We start from the raw sequence: 25941 nt of genomic DNA, 5'->3' as shown, positions 1-25941 counted from the left end.
ATAGAGTACTTATATATAAATAAAACTCACGATCCAATAACTTTTTTACTTCTTTTTTAATAAAGTTAAATAATTTTTAAAATTCGCACGAAGACAAAATCCACCTTTAATTGGCGGACGAAGAAAGTATATATGAGATATAAATCATATACTCCCTCCGTCCCACTGTAAGTGGAACATTTCTTTTTCGATGCGAGATTTTATATAGTGTTATTTTGTGAGTTAAATGAAGAGAATAAAGTATTCCCTCTGTCCCAACTAAGTTGAGTCGTATTTCTTTTTGGGATGTCACAACTAAGTTGAGTTGTATTCATTTTTTGATGTCCCAACTAAGTTGAGTCATTTTATTTTTGACAAAAAATAAATCATTCAATCACTCTTACTTTATTATATCACCTACTTTACTCCCTCTTTATCTTTCCTGCTTTTCAACACAATTTCTTAATCTTTATGCCCAAAATTTTGACTCAACTTAGTTGGAACGGATGGAGTAAGATAGATGGAAAAAATAGAGAGTGGAAAACAGATCTCATGTGCACAGAAGGGCTGTGCCATTTCAAGACGCACAATTGAATAAAAGAAAATGAAAAAGAAATAGAATAAAAGAAAGCATACATGCATTTCATTCATAAAGTGTTGTGTTTTGAAACACAACCCCTGCTCTGCACAGTAAGGGGTCCTGTGAGATATCTCAATCTATAATATTATTCTTAATTACTCCGTATCCATAATATTTTATAATGTCGACCTAAAGTCCATGCATCTATTATTTAATTCTTTTAATCTAAATCTAAATCGAGGCCAACCTATAATAATATTTCCCATCTTTTGGTTATGGGTGGGTGCAGTCTAGTATATAAACGTCACATGGAATGCTAGTTTTAGAGAGCAAAATCATTAGGTATGTTAATTTTGCAAAAACTTTGATATTTTTTTAAAAGTTCTGTCAAAATAATAAAGTTGGTAAAAATTTATTCGTTTGATCAGCCGTATTATGAAATGACTCAATGAGTCAAACGAGCATAATACTTGTATATTTTTGCTAAAAATTGACTGTAAGAAATAATTTGCTACTTTCTTAAATTCATACCAATGATTTACAGTTTTACACATAAATCCTCCTTAAATAATACTCCATCCATCTCACAAAGTTAGTCTCATTTAACCAATTTCGTATATCTCACAAAATTTATCTCAATTGAAATCTTTCCAAAAATAGACATTAAATACACTCTCCAATCTCATCAATTCAATATTGCAAATTGGAAGAAATAGCAAATTGTTTCTTTTGTTTGGGGGTCCTTTATTTTTGTTTACTTTATTTCTTTAAATTATTTTATTTGCCTTGTTCAGTTTGGTATTTAAAAATCCACTTTTCATTTTTACTTGTTAATTCTTTGTTTTCTTTTTGATTAATTATTCTTAAAAAATTGATAGCATGTATTTTTTTTATAAAATACTATTTAAGTTGCAAAATAAATATACTAAATACAATATCATGTTATAAGTACTCACACAATATTGTTAGAGCCATAACACATGAATAACTACATTTGATTCGACTTCAAGAAACCAACAACTATCCTTTAAAATCATTAATTTGTTAAGTGGAATGGGAAAAATCCCAAAAATGGAGTAGATGAGTTTACAGCTGAAATTTATGACATCAAATGTTGCAGTTAAAACATGGGTGAAGTTTATATGTTAAGGTAAAATTTTCAAAACAACAACATTGTCCAAAATAATTAAAACATGGAGTATTATATTTTATGTTATCCAAAAAAGATACTCCCTTCATCTCATTAAAGATGACCACCTTTCATTTTTTGTTCATTCCAATCAAGATGACCATTTTCTAAATTTGTAAATAACTTCTTCTCTCCTTTCTCATCATTAAAATATTCAACTATGTTTTTCTTCTCTACTTTATTCTATCTAACAATACTTTGTAAAATCTCATGCCAATCAAGAATGAATAAGGACATCTTGAGTGGGACGGAGGGAGGCAGTAAAACATAGTAGTAGTACTTAAAAATTTAAGTTTCATACACAGGAAAAACAGTAAAAGAATATAGTATATGTTGGACCTCATTATTCCACCTGAGTTGCTGCAGGCTTCAGACTGGAATATATTAAATGCTACGCTAATCCCAAATTTAAGTGCTCTATGCTTAGGGACAAAAGGTGATTCGCTCACCCCAGGCGCCCCCATAACCCGGCCCGACATCGCTATGGAGGGGTTCAAACACGGTACCTCAGCGGCCCATTAGGTGGGAGGAACTTACACTGGTAACCAGCACACAAGGAGCCACCACAGTGGTGAAACTCCCACACTGCGGCTGCCAGCATTCGATCATGTCTGCTTAGGGACAATCTACCACCCAGGAACCAACTGAGTTAAGCCCGTGCGGGCAAAAGTGCTCTATGCTACTAATACATAAGGGCACTCACAATGGAGGCTTATATCCGAAACCATCTCAAAGCCTATCTCCATTATCTCTTGCCACGTCAGCAGACCCATTTCAGAACCTCTCTCCCTACAATAAGAGCTCATCCCAGATAAGCATGCACAAACCGAACCGGCCTGGCGGTTCGGAACCGCCGGTTCATGAACCGGAACCGGCACCGGCAGTTCGGCGGTTCAAGCGGGCCGGTTCAGGTTCGGGAATATGACGAACCGTAATCGGCGGTTCAAAACCGATGGTTCGCAGGTTTGAACCGACGGTTCAACGGTCCCAATGGGCATATTCCGGCTAGGGCGTAGGGTTGCAGGCGAGGTGTGCAGAAATGCATCAAGGTGGGGGGAGGGGCGGTGGTAGTTCCCAACAACAAGATGACGAGTACGACGTGTCTATATCGTCGGACTCGGACAACAATGATGATAGATCTCATTCTCGTATTCCGTCTAGCACCGGGGGAAATGAGGAGATGCCTCCCCCCTCCACCCACTAACACTACAAAAGCTTTGAAATCTGATATTTTTGTTAAACGCTACAAGAAGGTCCCGGTGGTGATTCCAAGTCCTCATGATCCGCACTCTCAAGAAGAGACATCTGTGTTTCATGCATATTTTAACTATTGTGATAAAGTCTACAAATTTGCGAGTGGTGGGGGATATGACACCCTCCGTCGTCATTTGGTGACAAAGCATCCGGTAGAATGTGGCACTACCTCTACCCAAACCCAACTAAACTTCCAACCCGGTGGCTCAGGTTCGTTAGGTAAACCTCTTTTTAAATATGATCAAAAAATTTTTGCTGACGTTATGACTAGATGGGCTGCAATGAAGCATTTTCCTTTTAATGTTTATGATGATAAAAAATTTGAGGTTACTATGAAAAGTGGTTTAAACGTAACTATCAAAAGAGTAGGTCGAATGACCGTTCAACGATCTACCGTTAGACAATGTTTAGAGAAAAAAGTTAAATTATCACGTTATTTACTTAACTTGGGCCACAAAGTGAACATTTGCTCAGATGTATGGACTGATTGTTTTAACCGGCATTCATACATGGACATTACGGTTCACTTTGTGGACAATAGTTGGACTTTGAACAAGCGTTTTATTGGTTTTAGAGAATTTGAGAACCACACACTGCACCAAAAATTGCTTCTTTAATTATTCAAGTTTTGAATGAGTTTCAATATGCAATAAGATATTTTCTGTTGGTTTTGATAATGCAACTGCTAACACTGCAAGTATTAGTGATTTGATTGCGGCTTGTGCTCCGGTTATTGGAGGTAAGTATTTTCATCAAAGATGCATATGTCATATTTTAAATTTATGTGTACAAGATGCGCTTGAATTATGGCAAAAGCATGTTAGTCCTATTAGAACTGCAGTTAGATTAATCCATCAAAAGCTAGCTATTGGCAAAGCTTGGAAGAAATATTGCCATCAAAAGAATGTAAGATATACTAATTTTACTATGGATGTGTCTCATAGATGAAATTCGACATATGATTGTCTGAATTCTACTTTGACTCATAAAGATTCTTTATGTGATTTTTTTAGAACCTATCCCGTTCATGATTTATATCTTTCGCATAGTTGTTGGGATCATAGCGTGGCTTTATTTAAATTGTTCAAATATTTCAAAAATGCAACTGTTGAATTATCGGGTGTTTATTATTGCACTGTTGTTCGTGTTTTAGAGCATTGCATGTATATATCACTTTGTTTTAAAACTGCGATAAAAAATGCTTACTCTTCACTTGAATTGATGTGTGTTTTATATTATATGATTGAGAAATGGCTTAAGTATTTCAGTGAGATTCCAAAGGTGTTTTTGATTGCAAAGGTCTTGGATCCAAAATGGAAATTAGCCGGTACCTCCAAGACTTTAGATTTTTATTATAACAATTTGAGTTCTATTGATCTTGGTCCACTTAAAGCATTGCAATCGGATACCCGTGACGAATTCGGAGTAGACCTCTCAGAAACATTTCAAATAAACCTCCTGAACCGGTCAATTATCCAACAAACCTGCGAGTTTAACTTGCGTGCTCTCTACACCGAATATGGAACCAAGTATAACAGTACTCACCAAGTCAGAAGACCTCCCCCTCTCAACAACATAACTTTGGCTTCGCATTTCAAGCCGATTATGATGACCCCGATGCGCAATCCCAATTAGCAGACCTATACAGCTACAACATCGGCGGAAGGTCCTCAGGTAAGGTAAGTGAGTTAGATTTATATTTCGATTCACTCTTTTTCTTTGGTGATGAAGGTCCTACTCCTCCCGCCTAAATCGACGTCCTCGATTGGTGGGGAACACACGAGAAAGATTTTCCCATACTTGCATCAATGGCCAATGAGATTTTTTCTGTTCCGACTTCCACTGTCGCCGTCGAGTCTGATTTTAGTGTTGGCTCGCGTGTGTTGGATGAATAAAAAAGTAAGCTCTCCGCGAAAAATATGAAAGTCGTGATGTTACTTGATGATTGGGCCAAAGCTGACGTCAGAGAACAAGAAAATGATTGGGATGATCGTCAGGAGGGATCACAAGAAGAATTCACCGGGGATGAATCGTAGGCCAACCGTCAACCGCCGGCCAAGCCAAACAGGTAAGTAAGGTATGAGAACTACGTGGGCTTTGATTCTCTAATGCAATGAGCATTGGGGATACGTAGGCACCTCAACTTAAATTTTAAATTTAAGTTGAGCTCAAGTCCTTTTTCCTTTATTTCTTTTTTTCCCATTTGTTTCTACTTTAAAAATATGCAAATACAATTAAATAATTGTATTTGTATATACTCTAATCGATGAAATAGATTTCTCTATAAGGCTAAATCCGGGAAACTTTTGACAATTCTACTATAGTTGTTGATTGTTAGACTAAACTCAACATTTAAAGTTGAATTGCTAAAGGTGTCCTCAATTTAGTTATGTATAAAGATCTCCTTCGCCGACTAAGAGTATATATACTTATAATATTATTGTTCAGAACTTCTAAGTCTTTTTTGTAATTTGTAATTAGCTTCATTGTTGACTAGAAGTCTTGTTGTATTTAAATTTTTGTTTAAGACTTCAAGACCTCAAGGTTTTTGTGATTTGTAATTGTTGTAACTTGTAATCTCAATAAAATTGCAACTTTCATCGTGTTTTTTTGAATTTTATTTACGCACATTTCATAGATAAACAAATAAAAAAAATGCAAAAAAAAATTGACGAACCGCCGAACCGGCCCGGAACCGGCATTTCAGGCCAAAAACCAGCGGTTTTGAACCGCCCCGTAAATCGGCAGTTTTTTGAACCGGAACCGCCAGGACCCTTGGCGGGCCGGTTCCGATTCATGGGAATAATGAACCGTTAATCACCGGTTCATGAACCGGAACCGGCGGTTTCCAACCCGTGTGCATGCCTAATCCCAGAGCCTATTTCAGAGCTCATATTATTTCCACGTCATCACTATTTTATTTTATTTTTAATATCAATGTCTAAATATTTTAAATTAAAATATACATAATAAATTAATTCTTCGTTGTTTAACAATATTGGGAAAAAGATTACAACAAAAAGCAAATTTCAACAAAAAATAAAATAAAATAAAACATCCTACATTAAAAAAAAATAAGAGAGAAGTAAAATTGAGATTGAGATTGAAAAGTGATGAATGTGAATTGATAGGGAATAAGGTATATATAGTGGATAAAAGATGAATTAATTTTTTTTTAAATGGGGAGATCGGCTTGGCCGATTTATCGGCCTTGGGGTGGAGGCGGAATGGAGTGACCATCGGCTCCCTCTGTACAATGGGAGCCGGTGGGAGCTGATGGAGGGGCGCGATCGCTCGGCCCTTGTGATCGACCCCATTGCTAATGTTCTAAACGACTACTGTTGGAGTACAATTTATATTAACATTATGGTTCATAGATATTCTCCCAAACATTATGTGTATGAGATTTTCGATTTGCAAGATTATATCCTATGATTAAATTTGAATTATGTTTGGTTGATGAGATTGAATTTAATGCTTAATCCTACATTGATAGTCATGTGATAATTAGTCATAGTCAATCCACTCCTACTAAATAATCTCACCACTTAATCATAGATCATATCTTGTTACAATTTTATCTAGGAAATAAAACACCACCATAGAGTATGCTTTTAGTCTTTTTTAGGCATCACTTGTGGTATAATAATGTTAAAATCATACCCCATCCGTCCAACAAGAGCATGCACTCTTTCCTTTTTAGTCCGTCCCACAAGAGTAATATTTTCTAATTTTGAAAATTATTTTTTCTCTAAAAGATGAGATCTATTCTCCATTAACAATACTTATCTCTCTCTTACTTTATCAATTGTGCATTAAAACTCGTACCTAACTAAAAGTGCATACTCTTATGAGACGGATGAAGTATAGTATTACCACTAATGTAATGAATTAAATATAGTATCCCATAATTAATATTCTTTTCCGCTATTGCTTAAGAAAGTTCACACCCTGTATTTAATTTTTATGATTGCAAGAACACAATTTATTACTCCAGCATTTCGCAGTTAATATTATTTTCTTTGTCAATGATTTAAAGTCTTATTTTGATTAGGTGAAAAGAAAGAACTACATACTCAGTCCATAGAAATTGCACTAATACCATTCGTAGTCTCCGTACTTAAAAAAATATCAAGAGAGGACGTCCTTGGACATTGATATAATATCATTTGAAAAATTTGTAGGAGTATATAGTTAAAGACTTTCTTTGGACCAAAATACCCCTAGGCTACTAGAGCTATTTATTTATGCTTTACTCATGAGAGATAGAATCACCACTTTGGTTGAACTTGGTTCATTCAATTTTGTTGTATTCCCCCAAAGAAAGTACTCCCTTCATCCATTTAATATTGTCCACTTTTGTCAGTTCAGTTCGTCCGCGTAATATTGTCTACTTTGCTTTTTTTTTTCCATTTTTGGTAAATGGAACTCATTTTTCACTAACTCATTATACTCATATTCTATTAGTATAAAACTAATACTATATAAATCTGGAACTCACATTCCACTAACTTTTTCCACTCACTTTTCTTCATATTTTTAAAATCCACGCTTAGTCAAATATGAACAATATTTTGCTGACGAATGTAGTATATGACTAATAATTACTCATTACGACACACGCTTGAAGGAAAATGAATAAACTAAAATGATGGTTCTCTAAAATAAAAAAAAACATTTAAATAACTCTTGTAGTATGGAGGGTATTTTGATTCAGAACAAAGCCTTCCACCGATATTATATTACAATTTAGAAAATTTTGGAGAGGTATGCAATCTTTGTGGAATTTCGATTCCCACATGATATTTAGTATGAATCATGATGTGATTTTCGACATTTAATCTTTTAGTTTGGATAATCAGTAGACTCATCTAACCTAAATTAGTCCAACATTTAGTCACTCAAGCATGATTTGTAGCAGAATTATAAATATTTTTTCTCTCCTCATACTCTCTGTAATCGATGTAGATTGTAGGGCTAATTGCAAAGTTTAAGAAAAAAGAAAATGTTAATAATATACTAGTATATTGAAAATCATATTTTTGACGATTTGTTTTGTAATCCTTATAAAAAAATTATTTATCATATAATTTGTCTGTTTTGTGATTTGTATTTTATAAATACGTGAGAAGAATTTATTTATCTTATTATTAAGTATTAATAATTATATTCATGGAAATAATATAAGTTGAGCAAATATATCTTCCTTCAAAATTGTAGATTGAATGATAGTCTTAAGGGTTATAGAGTATTTTTTTCAATCGGTTCCTAATAGAAGAAAATTAAAATTCACAAATAAATAGACGTGGATAATCTATTTTAATAATTGCAATTGTAAGGTTCATCAGTCCATACCTGAACATCATACAAAAATATTGTCCGCTTTGGACAGAACCCTAACGGTTTTGTTTTTGAAACACTCTCCAAAAAGCCTCGTACTAATGGAATTGGGATAGCCCATATATATTGCTTGTAACTCTACTCATTATGCGATGCGGAATGTGGTTTGCATCCCAACAAACTTCCCCACAAATGAAGACCACACATGTCTCAGTTGAAGTTGGATCCCCTGCTGTGCTCCAACCACAGCAGGAGCTGATGTGCCTCACCCATCCCCATTATTTTAATATTAAATTTTATTACTTTTTTTAAAAAAAAATTATTAATAAAATATATGTTTGTGTGTGTAGCAGCCCCTGCTGTGGTTGGAGCACAGCAGGGGATCCAACTCCATCTCGGTCGAGCTCACATAGAAACATCGGAGAGCGTGCAAGCAATCGACCGAACCCCCGACCACACAGGTCAGCCTCGAACCAGGGCTATGATACCATTGTAGGGACTAGATCAATGCAGATTCACTATTACCGAGACCTCTTTTCGGCCGATAGGTGAGAGATGGTAAAAAATATCTCAGAAAACAGACCAAGATACAAAGCGCAATTCAACTAGTGCAAGATACAATTTGAACCCTAGTTATACATGAATCTCAACCGATTCAAGTCCAAGCTATCAGATAATATTACCAGCACACTAAATAGAGGAATTAGTAGTAACAGAAACCACAAATATAACTAGTTCTATAGAAGAATAGAAAAAAATGACAAAACAGTAAAACAAGAAGTTGGCTCAAATTGCAACGCAACTGCACCGACCAAACCCTATGCTATCTCACCAAAAACCACAAGGTGAGCAATCGTGGAATGACGCCCAAAGTGCCAGTCACACAAACCCTAGGTCTCACTAATTACCGCACAACGAAGCCCATTCAACACACTATTGTTCACAACTCTTTGCATTGTCTCCACAAGACTTGGAGAACATAGAAACTCTCAAAACTCACGAATAATTGTCGAGATCCCCACAGACTTAGCAGATCGAACCAGAGAGTTCAAACAAGCGTCGGACTTTGCAAGGCAACATAGAAGTTACGTCTGCTAGAGAAATCGACGTTCAACTGGCCAACACAAGAGATAGAACACTCAAGGAAGATGATCGAAGACGAAGGTCGAAGAGATCTAGAGAGAATGTGGAGAGAAAACCCTAATCATAGACGGAGTGAGAGAGACAAATAGAGAGAGTGAATGAATGACTCAAACTATCGCAAAAGACTTAAGTCTCACAAAAGAAACACGCCTCAATTAGATGGCTAAGAGCCACGATCCATGTTGAGTTCCACGTTGCGGCCATCCGTCACATGATGTTAGTTAACGAGCCGCTAAAGACTTGGGCCACTCACAATCATATGATCATTCACAATTACTTGGATTAAACACAATTAGATAGATCCAAAATCTCACATCAATATCAATCTAAGATCTAAAATCACTTCATTATTCTAAATGACCACGTGTATGTGTTATTAGTATGATACACCCTCCATTCCTGAAAAGTATGGACATTTGGTTCAGCACGAGTTTTAATGCATAATTAGTGAAGTAAGAAAGATATAGAAAGAAAAATAGAGTAGTAATTCACGTATTTTTAGTGGAGAATGAGTTATACTTTATTAAAAGAATAAAGTTTCTAAAACTAGAAATTTATATTTTTCAGATATAGAATATAAAAGAAATAGTTGATATTTGTAGGGACTAAGAGCATCTCCAATAATAGGCGAGCGACCGGCTCGCCGATTTTTGGCGCTCGCCGAACTATTGCAGCCGGCGAACGCCAAATCGGCGAGAATTTCGGCCAGCGCATGCCGATTCCCGAGCGCTCGCCGATCCACTCACCTCTATTGCAGCCTCCCGATCGGCGAGCGACCGGCGAGCGGATTTTTGATTTTTTTATTTTCGGGACTCTATATATACGCGATTTGCAAGTCATTTTCATTCGCACCACTTGTTTTAACGAGTACTTTCTCTATCTTAATTTATGTACAATAGCAACAACGGGAAATGGATCTCAACAACGAGCCAACTTCAGGGACGAGCGGGTCTCAAACTCCCATGGTCCCCGTGGGAGGTGGATGGAGTCAGATGCCCGGGTACTACAACAACATGTACCCTTGGCAGCAGATGATGCCCGTGATGGCATCTGGGGGTGGTATGCCGGGATGGCAGGGGATGCCGGGGGGTCCTGCGATGCAGGGGGTACCGGGGATGCAACCCGGGATGCCGATGATGCCGGGGTGGGCACCCGGGATGCAGATGACGCCGGGGTACCTGGGGATGCATGGGACGCCGGGGGGCGGGGATGCAGGGGACGCCGGGGGGCTCTGACGTCTATCGCCCCAGCTTTGATTTTGGTACTGCTTCTTCGCACACATCGACCCCAGCGGAGACGCAGTTCCAGGGGATTGAGACCTTTTCCTTAGAGGAGTTGGGTATAGATCTCGGGGCACCGGACACTCTCGTGGGGGCGGGGTCGGGGCGCGCCCAATAAGAAGAAGGGAAAGAAGGTGGTCGGCGAGTCGTCGCAGCCGGAGGTACGGAGGAAGTGGACAGACGCGGTCACGCGGAGAACGTCGCGCTGTCCAAGGCGTGGGTCAGTGTTTGCGATGACCCCCTCACCTCGAACAATCAGAGGATCCTCAACTTGTGGGCTAAAATAGCAGCAGCCTACAAGGCATTTTGTTCGGAGGGGAGGCCACGCAGCGGGGAGGAGTGCCGGAAGGGGTGGGACCGAATCCGGGCTGGGGTCTCCCGATTTTTGGGCTTGTACACCAACGCCCTCCGAATGAAGTCCAACGGCCAAACTGACGAGGACTGCAGGAGTCTGGCAGAGAAACAGTTCCCCCAGCCCGGCCTTTACAAGGACTTCACCTACTGGAACTGCTACGAGGTGTTAATGGACTCCGAGAAGTTTCGGGCAGGTGTCGATGCTGGCTGGCCGAAGAAGCAACGCCTGAACTATATCGGTGATTACGCCGGCGTCAGTAGCGGCGGTTCCCACGACCTCCCCGAAGATGCTCAGGAGACCCCGTCCCCTCCCGCGTTTACTCGCCGCACTCGCCTGGTTGGTCAAAGGCGGGCGCAACGGGCTCGCCTGAGGTCCCAGGAGGTCCAGTCGGCATCCCCCCTGTTGACAGCTCAACAGATAAACTCGTCTTCTTGGCGCGTCAACAAGCGCGGGCTCAGATGATCCAGATCATAGATCAATGGAAGAATGCAACTGACCCCGAGGAGAAGAGTTTTTTCCACGCAGTGCTCGTGAGTATGCGAGAGGATTTGAATCCCGCCGCGGCACAGTTGGGGGGCTCTGACGCGGGCTTAGATGCCGCAGATTTGGGGGTCCCGGATAGCGGCGATGACGACGATGACGGCGAGGAGTGAGGCGGAGGCGGGGGGCTCGTGCGTGATTTTAGAGTTTTTTTTTGTAATGTAATTTTTTTAATGGACTTTTTTTTTAATTTATGTACTTTTTTAAATTTTAATATTATTATTGTATTTTCTTGTATCTGTGTCGTAAGTGGAATTCTGTATTTAGTGTGATTGTTAATTATTTATTTTTAGTGTTGATGATGTGGCTAGGCTATGGTTGGGTTATTGCTTGTCCAGTTGCTTGTCCTGATGATGTGGCAGGAGAGATTTTAGTGCTGATGATGTGGCAGAGGAGTTTGTAATTGGGCTATGACTGGGCTATTTGCTATTGGAGATGCTCTATGAAAGTAACGATAAATTGGATTAAATACTTTCTTATTATTGGGTCGGCCAACCCCACCATCCACAAGAGTATATGACATTTGGATCCAAAGCGTGTGAATTGTATTGATAAACGCTGCATTAAATTATTCGTTTACTCTTAGGATAATAGAGTAATGGAGTACTAGTAATTAATACTCCCTCCTACGTTCCAATTACTCATTCACACCCACATTTTATTATAAAATTAATATATAAAAATTGAACTTACATGACATCAACTTTGTCCATTTCTATTACATTTCTTAAAACCAACCTTAGCAACCCACTTTCTATTACATTTCTTAAAATTCGTGCTGAGTCAAATGGTGATGAATTATTAGGGTCCGTGGGATTAAAATAAAAAAGGAGTGATTCCCTGATCATTTAGAGCATCTCCAATGCCGGTGTCAAAATCGCGACGCCGATTTTTCGCCGACGCCGGTTCTGACGCCGAACCATTGGAACCGGCGTCGGCGAAATCGGCGTCAAAATCGGCGTGGCCATGCCGATTCGCGCGATGACGCCGGTTCCGACGCCGATCCTCACGGCGCCATTGTGGGTCCCGGATCGGCGTCAAACCGGCGTCAGATTTTATTTTTTATTTTTTTTTTCTTTTGAAAGCACTATATATACGCGCTTTGAACGTCATTTTCATTTGCACCATTTGTTTTAACGAGTACTCTCTCTACCTTACTTTCTGTTCAAGATCAATAACGAGCAATGGAGAACAACTACGAAGGTACTCCAGCGACTCCCGGGGGAAGGTCTCAGACTCCCCCGCCTCCCGGTGTAGGGTCTCAGATGCCCCCGACTCCTGGGGTAGGGTCCCATACTTCCCCGGCTCCTGGGGGAGTTAGTATCCACTATTATAAATAGTGGACATTGTTAGTCATTTTGATGAATTCAAGAAATATCAATTCAGTTTATCATTTATCGTTACATTATCTTTTATTGTACTTTATTTTCCGCAAGTTCATCTCGTCAAACCCTAATTGACCGAGAACCCTAGGCTGCTCGACGGGAGGATCCCGCGAACGAACCTAACCCTTCTCCGGCGACTTCGCGCTGCCGGAACCGATACGAGTACCCTCGTATCATCTGGTGCTTTCATTGAGAGCTCATCCTCCGTATTTCCGCCATCATGTCATACACCTACACTGACTACGTCCATCGCCAGTTCAATAGACCGTTCCTCTCGCCACTGCCCATGCCGAGCCCCACATCGTGTTGGTACCTCCAGAGCCAGAACGTGGAATTTGGATACTCCTATCCAGACTCGCCATTGTTATATCCGCAACCTCCCTATCAACCGGATTGGCAATGTCTCCCAACGACCAACGATGTCGGCCATATGGAGCCTCTCAACATGCCACGTGATCTAGTGACGCCGGAATCTGAACCGAACCTAACAGTGGTTGCCTTAGCTTCACAGCTCGAGCGTTTGACTGCTACTGTCAAGCAACTGACGTCTCTGATGGATGCAAACAAACGCTGCCTGGGCGATCCACACGCCGCGACACGACCTCCACCAGACCCTACAGCCAGTGTCAAGTACACGGAGCCGGTATCGTGTCCCCTACCACAGATGAGCGCCGCCGCCCCAGGTGATCTCCATCACGATCCATCTAGAAGCTCGTTGCCTGTTGTCGTTGCTATCTCGCCTCCACCATCCACAATATCTCTGTCGTGCGACTCCAATTTTGGGTATGACTCGATGGAATTAATTGTCGTTGACTATGATAAAGAGGAAAAAAATGTTATTCATTCTAGTGTTGATGTTAGTGGACCAATTTATGGTAGTAAAGATGGCATAGATGATCCATGTAATGTTGTTTTTACTTGCCGAGAACCTATACTTGTGGTGGAGCATAACAGGTTGGATTTTACAATGTTGCGCAACAAGATTGATTCTTTTTTGTTGAAAGAGGACGAAGATGGTTCTATTGAGGATATGAAGAAGTTGATTCCTCCGCAAAATGACACTCTATGCTTGAGCATTCGTGGACGCATTGATACAGGGAGACGCTCAACTATTCGGTATATGTTTGACCCAGGAGGATTCCTCGACACTCATCGTTGCTTCATGGTGCCCACCTTGAGGACAAGGTGGATTTCAACCGTGGGGGAGTTGATACGATTATTATTATTATTATTATTTAGTTAGTTAATTATGGATTTGCATATCTTTTTCATATCTTTTATCTTGCTCATTAAGTTAGTATCCACTATTATAAATAGTGGACATTGTTAGTCATTTTGATGAATTCAAGAAATATCAATTCAGTTTATCATTTATCGTTACATTATCTTTTATTGTACTTTATTTTCCGCAAGTTCATCTCGTCAAACCCTAATTGACCGAGAACCCTAGGCTGCTCGACGGGAGGATCCCGCGAACGAACCTAACCCTTCTCCGGTGACTTCGCGCTACCGGAACCGATACGAGTACCCTCATATCATGGTTGGCCTCCGATGACCGGGTACTACAACATGTACCCGTGGCAGCAGATAATGCCGGGGTGGGCACCCGGGATGCAGCCACCGGCGCAGCAAATGATTCCCCCGGCGCAGGGGACGCACGGGGGACAACGCCTATCGGCCGACTTTTGATTTTTCCACCGGTTCTTCACACACATCGACCCCAACGGATGCACAGTATACGGAGACCTTCTCCTTAGCGGACTTGGGTTTTTATATGAACGAGGTTCTGGAAACTCTCATTCAAAGCCAGGGAGTAGGGCGGGGTAAGAAGAAGGGCAAGTCCAAGAAGGTCGGCGAGTCGTCGCAGCCGGAGGCCGAAATCCGGGGCCGGAGGAAGTGGACGGATGCGGAGAACGTTGCGGTTGCCAAGGCGTGGGTGAGTGTCTGCGACGATCCTCTCGTTTCGAACAACCAGAGGATCGTCAACTTGTGGGCCAAGATAGCCGCAGCCTACAGGGCATTTTGCCCTGAAGGGAGACCGTGCACCGGTGGCCAAACAGAGGAAGACTGCAGGAGGATTGCGGAGAGAGCCTACCCCGATCCGCAGAAGAAGTACTATGAGTTCACCTACTGGAACTGCTACGTTGTGCTCAACGAGTCGGAGAAATTTCGGGCAGGCGTCGACGTTGGCTGGCCGAAATGGCAGAAACTGAACTATACCGGAGATTATAGCGGCAGCAACGGTGGTTCGACAGACCTCCCCGAGACGGCCCAGGAGGTCCCGACTCCTCGTTCGTTCGGTCGCCGACCTCGCCCAGTTGGCCAAAAGCGGGCGCAACAGGTTGCGAGGGGGGGCACCCCGAGTTCCCAGGGGGTCCATTCGACATCCCCCCTCGGCAGGTCTACCGAGGAGCTCAAATTCTTCGCGCGCCAACAAACGCGCGCTCAAATGGTGAAGACCTTAGCCGACTTCCAAGCGGCGGTGGACCCCGAGGTGAAGGATTTTCTTCGTGTATTGCTCCAGAGCCAGCGTGAAGAATTGGAGGCGATGAGGAGGGAGACCGGCGGGAATAGCCGCGGCGTAGGTGGCGATGGAGGCGGCGGCGATGACGGTGAAGAAGCGCTGGGCGACGACGGAGACGAGGACGGCGGCGAGGAGTGATTTTATTTTACTTTTTTAAATTAATGTACTTTTTAATTTTTATACTTTTTTTTAAATTATTGTATTTTTTTAAAAAATTAATGTACTTTTTAAGTTTTAATATTATTATTCGAATTTTCCGTATTTGTCTCGTAAATTAAATTTCGTATGTTGATACGATTGTAAATTAAATTATATAATTGTTATTAGTGATGTGGATAGGTAGTGTGAAGGCTATGTGAGGGCTATTTGATGTCCAGCTGATATGGCAGGAGAATTATAGTGCTGATGATGTGGCTGTGAAGGCTATGTGAGGGCTATTTGACGTCCAGTAAGACTGGAGAGACGCTCTTACAGTTTATAAAATCCCGCAACTGTCTCACAAGAAAAAGGGTGACTCTGGAGTTGACTCCCCACCATTTTCGACTGTTTGTTTCTCTCTCTTCTTCCTCACATCACAATATCACATAACATCACATGGGCAAGGCCGCCAAATGGTTCAGAGGCCTCCTCGGCCTGAAGCCCTCCGACTCCACCCACCGCCACCCGCCTAAGAAATGGAACTTCGCCGCCCGCCACAAGAACGTCCCCGACCAAGACGCTGAGGCCAGCAAGCACGCCATCGCAGTGGCTGTCGCCGCCGCTCACGCTGCCGCCGCGGTTGTCCAGCTCACTACCAGCGGCAGGAATATCTCCGCAGCGCGCCGCGAGGAGTGGGCTGCCGTCGCGATTCAGTCTCACTTCCGCGCCTATCTGGTTTGTCAAATCAAATCAATCTACTCAGATTAGCTAATTTCTTCTTATTCTTTCCAAAAAAAAAAAAAAACTCAACTTAGTTGGGATTGCGGGAGTACTAGTACTGAATATTTTTTTGATAGATTTTGTATCTATGATTCTTCTACTTGAAGAATTATTGTGACGTCAAACTTCAAAGGCTGAGTTGAATCTCTGTGGACGGCGACTGGCCTCATTCCAAAAAAGAAAAAAGAATTTTGTGAAACATTATTTATTGATTATTTAAATAACGTGATGCATTAATGGGATTTGTGTACGTGGTCGGTGCTAGATTTTTACAATAGGAGTAATAATCACTAAAACTTTATTTGTCACACTATCTCTCCTTCTGGTCAAGATTTCACACTATGTAATGTGATAGTACTACTTCTTTGACTTGCATTTTAGTTTACTCATCTAATTTCTGGGCTGCTTCACTTTTGCAACATCCTAATTTCTGTACTGTACTGTACTGTACTACTACGTTTCTTGATTCTTCTAGTAAATGTTACAGACAGAAATTAGGAACATGTATTAAATGACAATTTAGATCTAGGTTTGGTACATGTTTGGATATAAAGCTGTATTACTTTATTACTAACATGTCACCATCCTATATATTGTCAAAAGTGAAAAAAAATATATAGACTTGAGGGCCACCAAATTTTAAAATTTTTCATGATTCAGTTGCTTAATTACAAAATTTCATGTGCAGTCGAGAAGAGCTCTACGGGCGCTCAAGGCGTTGGTGAAGCTGCAAGCGCTGGTGAGGGGTCACCTCGTGAGGCGGCAAACTGCGTATGCTATGCACCGGTTGCAGGCGCTTGTCCGAGCACAAGTGCGAGCTCGGGCTGTTCGGGCTCTGATGTCGGAATCCTCTCACTTCAATTATCCGGTGAGAAAGTTATTCCATTTTCCCTCCCATTGATTCAAAACCTGAATTGGTTGGTAGTAGATAGTAGTACTATGACATAAACATTACCTAATTAGAAGGGGGGACCATTCCTTTCCCTCTATCATATTTACCCTTCAAAATAATGCTCATAAACAATTAGCTACCCCATCTATATTTAACTATACTATTACATATTTGTACAAACTAGTTGGGGTCAAATAAATTTGTTTTCATTGTTCCATGCTACGGCGTTGTGCATAAGTTGAGCCTCAATAAAAGACGTTAGCCCCTGGGCTAGTAGGTTGGGGGCTCGAGCAACTATGAGTTAGTTTGCATATGTTCGAATAATAAATGGTTGCTTTGTAGGGGCCGGTAACACCTGAGAAATTCGAGCATGCTACTCGGTCTAGGAGCGTGAAGCATGACCAAACTATGATGCTAAAGGTTTGTTGATTGTTGTGGTTTGGTTTGCTAACTATCTCTAACCATATGCCTACTAATGAAAATGCAGAGGAATGGTTCGAGGTCAAGCGGAACTCCCCACCACCACGATCCTGAGAACCCACATGCTAGCCGTGTGTTGTTGATGGACAGCAGAAGGTTGTGGGAGCAAGGCGATGATAGAAGCGACAAGATTCTTGAAGTGGACACCGGTAATCTACATCATGTCACTTCCAAGCGTAGGACCCTCTTCTACTCGTCTCATCTTAGCCTAGGCTCCGATCAGAACTGTCCGAGCTACACCACATCCAAGGACTCCACAGCCCGACAGTCAGTACGGAGCATGTCATCAGGCGAAGTTCAGTCCCTGAGCCCCTTCAAGTTTGCAGAGGAGGACCCAGACGAGAGTGCCTTCTGCACTGCTGACAACAGCCCGGCATTCTATTCAGCATCATCGAGGTCCAAAAGAGGATGCCCCTTTACCCCTACCAAGAGTGATGGTACGAGAAGCTGCCTGAGCGGTTACTCTGATCATCCAAACTACATGTCCTACACAGAATCATCAAAAGCTAAGGTGAGATCGCTCAGTGCTCCGAGGCAGAGACCTAACTATGAGAGATCGAGCTCTACCAAGAGGTATTCGGTTCACGGGTATGGCGATTCAAGGCCTGCTCAGAGAGTATCTACGTTGCACGCCAACTTCACCAGCAAGGCTTACCCTGGATCCGGACGCCTAGATAGGTCCGGGATGCCTGTTAGAGGCGACTTCGATGGTTTCAGCAGTGGTGGTGGTAACTGGCAGAGATTTTGAGCTAAAACTTGGCACATATTTTCCTTGAAACTTTTAACTAATTGCTAATGTAGCCAGGTAGAGAGTATTCTAGCTATGAATGGGTTTGTTGTGTTGTGTTGTTTCGTTTAGTATCAATTGTAACAGTAAAAATGTCAAGTAACTATTTAGAGCTTTGGTAATCAGTATTTATTAGCATTGGCATGAATTGAAGGTGTTGGATACATTTCAGATAAAGTTTATATTTACATACTAGTTCCCTACATTATACTAACAAATTTGTATTTCATCCCAAATATTTCAATAATTGCAAATGTACCATATGGAATTCGTCAACTACGATCCAGGTCGACACCACGAACAATACGATCAAACTTTGAGCAAAATCAGAAGTTACCTTGGAACCAGTCAGTCATCTATGGTTCAAAAGTTGGGACCTGATCCATGGGAGCACGAAAAGCTCGGTACATGGCTCTATCAATGATATTCCTGTACGGATCCTGCTCTCTCTTCTTGAGCAGGTACGACATGCTTGCCTCTACTTCAGACTTGATTGACAGATAGAGCTCTCGCGCTTTTTCTCTGTCCTTCAACGTCTCCTTCCTCCCCTTCATTTGAATCGGCTTCCCAAATAGGTAGTACAGCCGCCCAGGAATCTTTGGTACGATTCCGGGAACATACAGATCCTGATTCGCAACCTCACCACTCACCCCAGCCCTGCAGAGATGGCGTTCGACTCTAAGCAAATGTTACAACAGCAAGCTGAGTGTAAGGTGGCTATACCTGAAATTAAATTCTTGTGCCTTTTCGTTTTCGCTTCTTATTAGATCACCCAAATATGGGATTTTCATCATGTCATTATAGTCCAGGACTAACTGCCAATAAGAAAACGCAAATGGTTATACACAAGCCTGTTTACAAATAATATTTCTTATCACGAATATAGTTAAAACAATACCTGAGCTAGGTCATCCTCTCCGATAACTCCAAAAGGTACGATAGTGGCTTCAAATCTTGCAGCCATCCTCACAAATTCCGGCTGATCTGGCCAGAATAATTTATACTCTTCACCCTGATCAACAAAAACTTCCCATCAAGTTCAAATAATTAATTTGTAATCATCCTAGTTTTACACATTGAACACTAATATCTTGAGATTGATACAAACATCTTTCTGATCATCTTCTTAGCTAGTTTCATGAGATGAAGAAATACGAAACAGATGCATACTAACCCTCTTGTGGAGAGCCTCTCGAGCGCCACCAGGGTACAACAACACATGAGATTTTGTTTTAAACAGCTTGAAGAGATTGCTTGCGCTGACAGGTAGTGCGCCGAATAATTTTGTATAGTCGTAAAACGGAAACTCCTTATTTTCACTTTCAATAACATCTGAAAATAAAGTTGGATGTGCTATACCACGAACCAAGATCTTCTTCTCGTGCAGAAATTGTTGGACTAATGGGGAGAGTTCTAAACCCATAAGCATGTGATAACCAACTAACAAGACTGGACCTTCCTCGGGAACTCCATCTAGGCCTCTCACGATCTTCCCATCTTTCATAGTAGACAAGAACACTGGACCTCCAAAATTCTGAAGGAGTCTGTATTTGTATTCGATTACAGTCAATTTCCTTAGGAAAAATTCATATATAATAGAATTTGACATACTCACATGACTGAATCTTCTCAGTTATGTTCTTAGCGTAAGAATGAAATATACAAGGATAAAGAATTGTTGGTAATTTACCCATTTCCCTCGATTGCTAGCTTGAACTCGGATTTACTAGGAGGTAAGAAATCCATCACATAATCATGGTTTCTGGACCGACGGTACATGTTAGTAGCTTTGATAATGGTCAATAGATTAATACCATCCTCCTGTAAAAAATAAAACTTGATATGTTCAATATGTGAGAAGTAGGCAGCTCGAAACATTAATCTTATGAATATAGATTTGCATACTTCAATCTTCGCAAGAGGCATTTCAGAAACAAAAACCAACAAGGAAAAGTCCTTTAATGCAAGGAAACATTCTTATACATCTCTGGAGAAACCATAATAATATCCCCACCTACCAATAATATGGTATGCCCATTGTCTTTGAAGTATCTTATATTGCAATTTTTCAGTGATTTTAAGAGCCTCCAAGCTTCATCTCTACTGGGAAGCATGCCATCCTTGCCACTGAGATGCATGATCCACCATTAATATTACAAATTTAAATTATAGCCGCTGTATCCCACTGTGAGTGTGTGACAAGAACAAGTCACATCAAATATAATGTGGACAAATCTTAACAATATAAAGAACACAATTGAACAATTAGTTAAGCTTTAGGATGTAAAAGTCTAGAACAGATGCATATGGTAAATTATTGAGAAAATTTCCTAGATGATTATTGTTTCTTGCCTCCCAAAGAAGAAGAAGAAGATTGGTTTTATCCTTTTTCTGTACAATTTATAATATTGAACAATAGAGAAAGATTGAGAAGAAACCTAGCAAGAACAAGTACTTCAGCTTTAACGGCATGAAGACGAGAATTAGCATAAGCAGCACCCGTTTTCAACTGCTTCAGTCTCCAAAGCAGGGTTTCTTTTGGTATGATATCAGCCAAGCCCTATCCATATTTTATTGAAAAAGTAGCTAGTAATTTATCAAGAAGCCTGTAGACATGTACATATATATGTGTGGGTGTGTTGCCCTGTAAAGTGGCTGATGCAATTACATGTGATGCAAAAAGTTCCATTGAGCATCGTTTTTGCTTCATTTATTTCTCCTGCCACTCTTTTATTGGCAGGTTACAAAAAGCTACCAAATCACAATCTCCTTTCTTAGAAGTAACTTTTGAAAACTAAGTGCAGATATGATCAAGCAAAAGGAACCAATGTTCTTACAGAAAGACGTGGCAGCATAGCAAGAAGGTTGTTAGCTAACTGTTCAAAATATTGGTTAGGAGGGCCCGCTGTATCAATATTCACCGCGGCCATCTTTACTGGATCACCTGGTTTCGGAATGGTAGACAGTTTACAATCAAGACAGTTTGAACAAAATATATGTTTCCAGATAAAATCTTGTTCACAAGATGGTAATCAGAGGTGTATTATCAATGTATTATTATTATTATTATTATTATTACAATGTATTTAAATGATATAAAATTATAAATCATACTTAATTTCGGTATAATAAATAACTATATTTAAAATTATCCTAATTATAACTATATTATTATAATATTTATATATATTTGTAATTATCATAATAATAATTAATAATTTATTAAATAATTAAAATATAACTATATAATATAAATTATGTAATAATAATTAATAATTATTATTTTATAAATTAATAATTAATCAATGAAGTCGTAGTGAAATTTCAAATTATAAAATTTATTCAATTATATTATCCGTAAATATTATAATTATAATTATAATAATCATATTTATTATTATAATCATTTATGATTATAATACTCCATGTAACTATAATTACAACTATATTATTATATATTATGATGGATAATCCATATTTAAACTAATAATAAATATAATTATTATCATTTGTAATTAATAATTTATTAAAATTTTTATATTATTATTCATTTTTATAAATAAAAATAGTAATAAGTAGGAGTATATTTTTAGTTAGGTGTTTAAATCAATAGTATAAAATTTAAAATCTTGACATTTTCCAAACATAGGAAAGTAAAGTTATTAAGAATCATATTCCCAGGATTCATTTTCCTTGTCAACTTTACTTTCCCGTCAACCAAACATGGCCTAAATGAGACACATGGAATATTTCTAGAAATAACAGCAAACTTATTATTAACAAATCCGTAGAGAAAATTGTTAGAAATATGTCTACAGATGTGCTATTAGAACACCTAAATCACATGGAATCCTCACAGAAATCCAGATAGCTAATGTTTAGATGGCAATGGCATAACGTCAGATAAATTGACTACTTAAAACAGTAGAATAAGATATCGAAGAGTATTGAGTACATACCCATAACAAAGCTTAAAAAATAAGGAAAAGAACTATGAAGTTCATTAGGCAATGCTTCCAACAAAGGTAGAAAAGGCTGCAGCTGAGCCCTTCCAAATGAAGTGGCTGAAAAAAACGAATAATCAGTTAAACTTCCCTATCTGCCAGCCACAGTTGTCAACCGGTGTATCTGAAATTTTTTGAATAAGTCACTAACGAGTTTCTGAAACAGACCTGGATTAGCTAGTATCACTACAAGGTCAATATCAGGATTCCGTGCTGCAACTGCAAGAGCCAAGCATCCACCGAAGGAATCTCCCACCAGATAGATGGGCTTATTAGGACATGAAGAGTGCTCGGCTCTCAAAGTTTCTTCAACCCACACTACCAACTCTAGAAAATTTACGATTATAAGAGTTTTGTGTTACTCATATGAAACCAAGAAAATTTTCAGGTCACGGGAAGCATGACAGAGCAATAAATCGAAGAATAATACATTGTTTAACTTTGAATACGCTCTCATAAACACAGATACCTGCAAATGGGGTTCGATCTTGCACTGGGATATGCATACACCGAACATCAAAGACCCTGAGACCAAGGAAAAAAACCATTATAATGAACAAACTAAAGGAACAAGATACATACTGCTACCACATATGCTTTTATATTCCGATTTCCAATCAAGATAGACTCTGTTGCTTGGAATAGATGCATATAAATTACTAACACCAATTCTTCAATGTTAAGGATCATGAAAATTGAACGTCAAATGAACTCTATACACTATCTCCCGACACAAAAAGCATAGCAATTATGCATTTGAATAACACAAAAACTCTTACTAAAATACTTACTTTCCAAGGGATTTGTGGTGCAGGATAAGGCCGAGTCCGAGACCATCTATTCCTGCATCAAAAGTCGAACTTCAAAATATATTCTTTTTAAGGAGAAATATATCAGAAATTAATGAAACAGCAATCAAGAATCAATGATTTTACCAGGCAAGAAAAGTAACAGAGGTGAGCCTCTCAAATGGGGCTCACAAGAGATTGGGGTGAACCACCGCACCGGCCCACCGTCCGGCTTGATTATATCTCCGGCATAATCAAGGTAATCTTGCACAGTTTCAGTCCCATATCCATCATCCCACAAAGCTTCCAACTTTACCTCCTTCTCGCTCCCCTTCCCCTCAATCACACTGGCCAAATCAACCTTCCCCCTCTCCTCCTTCACTGCACCATTAACTTTCACAGATAAACACCTAATTGAATATCTAGATTGAGCAATTCTCTCCAAGTTAGAAGCAAAATGAGGCGGTGACAGCGAAAAACTATTCATAGTTGAAGCCATGAAAGGGAAGCTGCAAATTCCGAAAAACTATGGGAAAATGAAGTGGCCTTCCATGGTTTTAGATAGGAGTAGAAAAGAGGAAGAGAAAAGGGAAATGAGAAGAAGCAAGAAAGACACGAAATGTTGCGGGAGTTTCGTGTGAAAATAAACAAGCAAGATAAAACCAGTAGAGTGAGATTGCACATGGACATGGACAGTCGCGGCTATTTCCATTGATGAGATTGAAACCGACATGGAAAGATTGGTAGCCGATTATATGCGATAAATGGAAAGCACCGTTTTAGACTGCTGAAAATGGAACGGCCGAATTGTGGAATGAGAAAGTGGATTTACTTCATCCAAATTATGGATACACGCATTACGCATTATTTGTATAAATTTATTTTTTATTGAATTTTTATTTAACATATGGACTACTACTATACAGTCTTCATGGTATTTAAGGAAACAAACATTTTCAATTCTTATTTCAGAACAATAGTCCATTTATTTCCATGAAATAAAGGAATTTATTTCACGCATTATTGGTATATAGGTAATGCTGTATATACCAAAATGTATTTTTAATTTGTATATTGTATTGTATTTTCTATTCTTTATCTTTATTTTCGATTTTATGGAGGATTTAATATATCACAATAAATAAATACTTATTGTTATTTCAATCGATAACATAAATAGGCTGAAATTAGAGCCTTTAGAGCATCCACAACCGTGCTCTTGCCAGCGGCACGGTTGTGGGCCCGGGCGGTACTATTCATGCCTGCTCTCTGGCAAGAGCACAACACCCACAACTGTGCTCTTCCGCAAGGACGAGCACAATTAATTTAATATTCAATTAAACATAAACATTTCCATAATACTAAAATTCATTAAAAAAACATAAATAATATTACAAATGACAAATAAAATAAAAAACGACATAATTAAAATCCTAAAAATTAAAAATTACATAATTAAAATACTAAAGATTAAAAAAACCACTACTCGTTGCCGAATTTCGCCCACATGTGTTTGATTAGGTCTTCTTGTAGCTGAATGTAGGTTCGGGTATCGCGCATTGTGTGTCTTGTCTCGATCCTCTGGCCAACCGTCGTATGCTCACCTCGGCGTGGGGGAGACCTCGCTGTTGAGCTTCCGGCTTCATCCTCGTCGTAGAAGCTAGCCGCCCTTGGTCCTTCGTCGGCTATAATCATGTTGTGTAAGATAATACACGTGAACATGATGTCGGCGATATTATTCGCGTACCACAGCCGAGTCGGGGCCTTCACAATGTTAAATCGGGCTTGAAGGACCCCGAAGGCTCTTTCAACGTCTTTCCGCGCGGACTCTTGACGCTGCGCAAAAAGAACCCGCCTCGGGTCGTGCGAGTTGTGGAGCGTCTTCACGAACGTCGACCACCTTGGGTAGATACCATCGGCGAGATAGTAACCCATGTGGTATGTATTTCCGTTGATGGTGAAGTCGATCGCCGGTGCTACACCATTCATCACATCATTGAAGAGTGGTGAAGAATAGAGCACGTTCAAGTCGTTGTTGGCTCCGGCAACGCCGAAATATGCATGCCGAATCCATAGGCGGTAGTCGGCGACCGCCTCAAGGATAAGTGTTGGGCCGCCGCCTTTGTGACCGCTTAAGTGTTGCCCCCTCCAAGCATTCGGACAATTCTTCCACCTCCAATGCATGCAGTCAATGCTGCCAAGCATTCCGGGGAAGCCATGGACTGATTCGGGAAGACGCAGCAACCGTTGGCAATCATCGGTGCTGGGTGCCCGAAGGAATTCATCCCCGAAAGCTGAACGAACGCCCTCGCAAAAATTCTTTAGACAAAGGATTCCAGTGGACTCACCGATATGCAAATACTCGTCGAAGATGTCGGCCGTTTACCCAGTAGCGAGTTGTCGGATGGCACACGTACACTTCTGCAACGGCGTGATACTTTGCCGGCCAGCTGCATCTGGACCTGTTTGGAAGAATTCAACACGTGCGGACAATGTGTTGACA

General features: G+C 40.1%; 2 protein-coding genes across 3 annotated transcripts; one reads left to right on the top strand and one right to left on the bottom strand.

The window, feature by feature from the left end:
• The first annotated feature begins 16091 nt into the window (after positions 1-16091).
• Positions 16092-18794, top strand: LOC121790537 (protein IQ-DOMAIN 25-like). The gene is made up of 4 exons (XM_042188731.1): positions 16092-16442; positions 17176-17355; positions 17722-17799; positions 17867-18794. Exons 1-4 carry the CDS (start codon positions 16164-16166, stop codon positions 18605-18607), a joined length of 1278 nt encoding a protein of 425 aa, XP_042044665.1. The 5' UTR covers positions 16092-16163; the 3' UTR covers positions 18608-18794.
• Positions 18753-24217, bottom strand: LOC121790536 (acyltransferase-like protein At1g54570, chloroplastic). Of its 2 annotated transcripts, XM_042188729.1 has the most exons (13): positions 23586-24217; positions 23442-23493; positions 23120-23175; positions 22819-22977; positions 22606-22710; positions 21484-21590; positions 21085-21206; positions 20665-20773; positions 20337-20467; positions 19821-20190; positions 19545-19658; positions 19370-19461; positions 18753-19303 (listed from the first exon to the last, which is right to left on the bottom strand). In XM_042188729.1, the coding sequence occupies exons 1-13, from the start codon at positions 23935-23937 to the stop codon at positions 19003-19005; spliced, it is 2070 nt and encodes a 689-aa protein (XP_042044663.1). In that variant the 5' UTR covers positions 23938-24217; the 3' UTR covers positions 18753-19002. The 2 variants fall into 2 exon arrangements, with proteins under 2 accessions (XP_042044663.1, XP_042044664.1); XM_042188730.1 differs by lacking the exons at positions 20665-20773; positions 21085-21206.
• Between the last annotated feature and the right edge of the window lie 1724 nt (positions 24218-25941).

This window comes from Salvia splendens, unplaced genomic scaffold (genome assembly GCF_004379255.2).
Source record: "Salvia splendens isolate huo1 unplaced genomic scaffold, SspV2 ctg540, whole genome shotgun sequence".
Lineage (NCBI taxonomy): Eukaryota > Viridiplantae > Streptophyta > Magnoliopsida > Lamiales > Lamiaceae > Salvia > Salvia splendens.
This window is presented reverse-complemented; position numbering and strand designations above follow the sequence as displayed.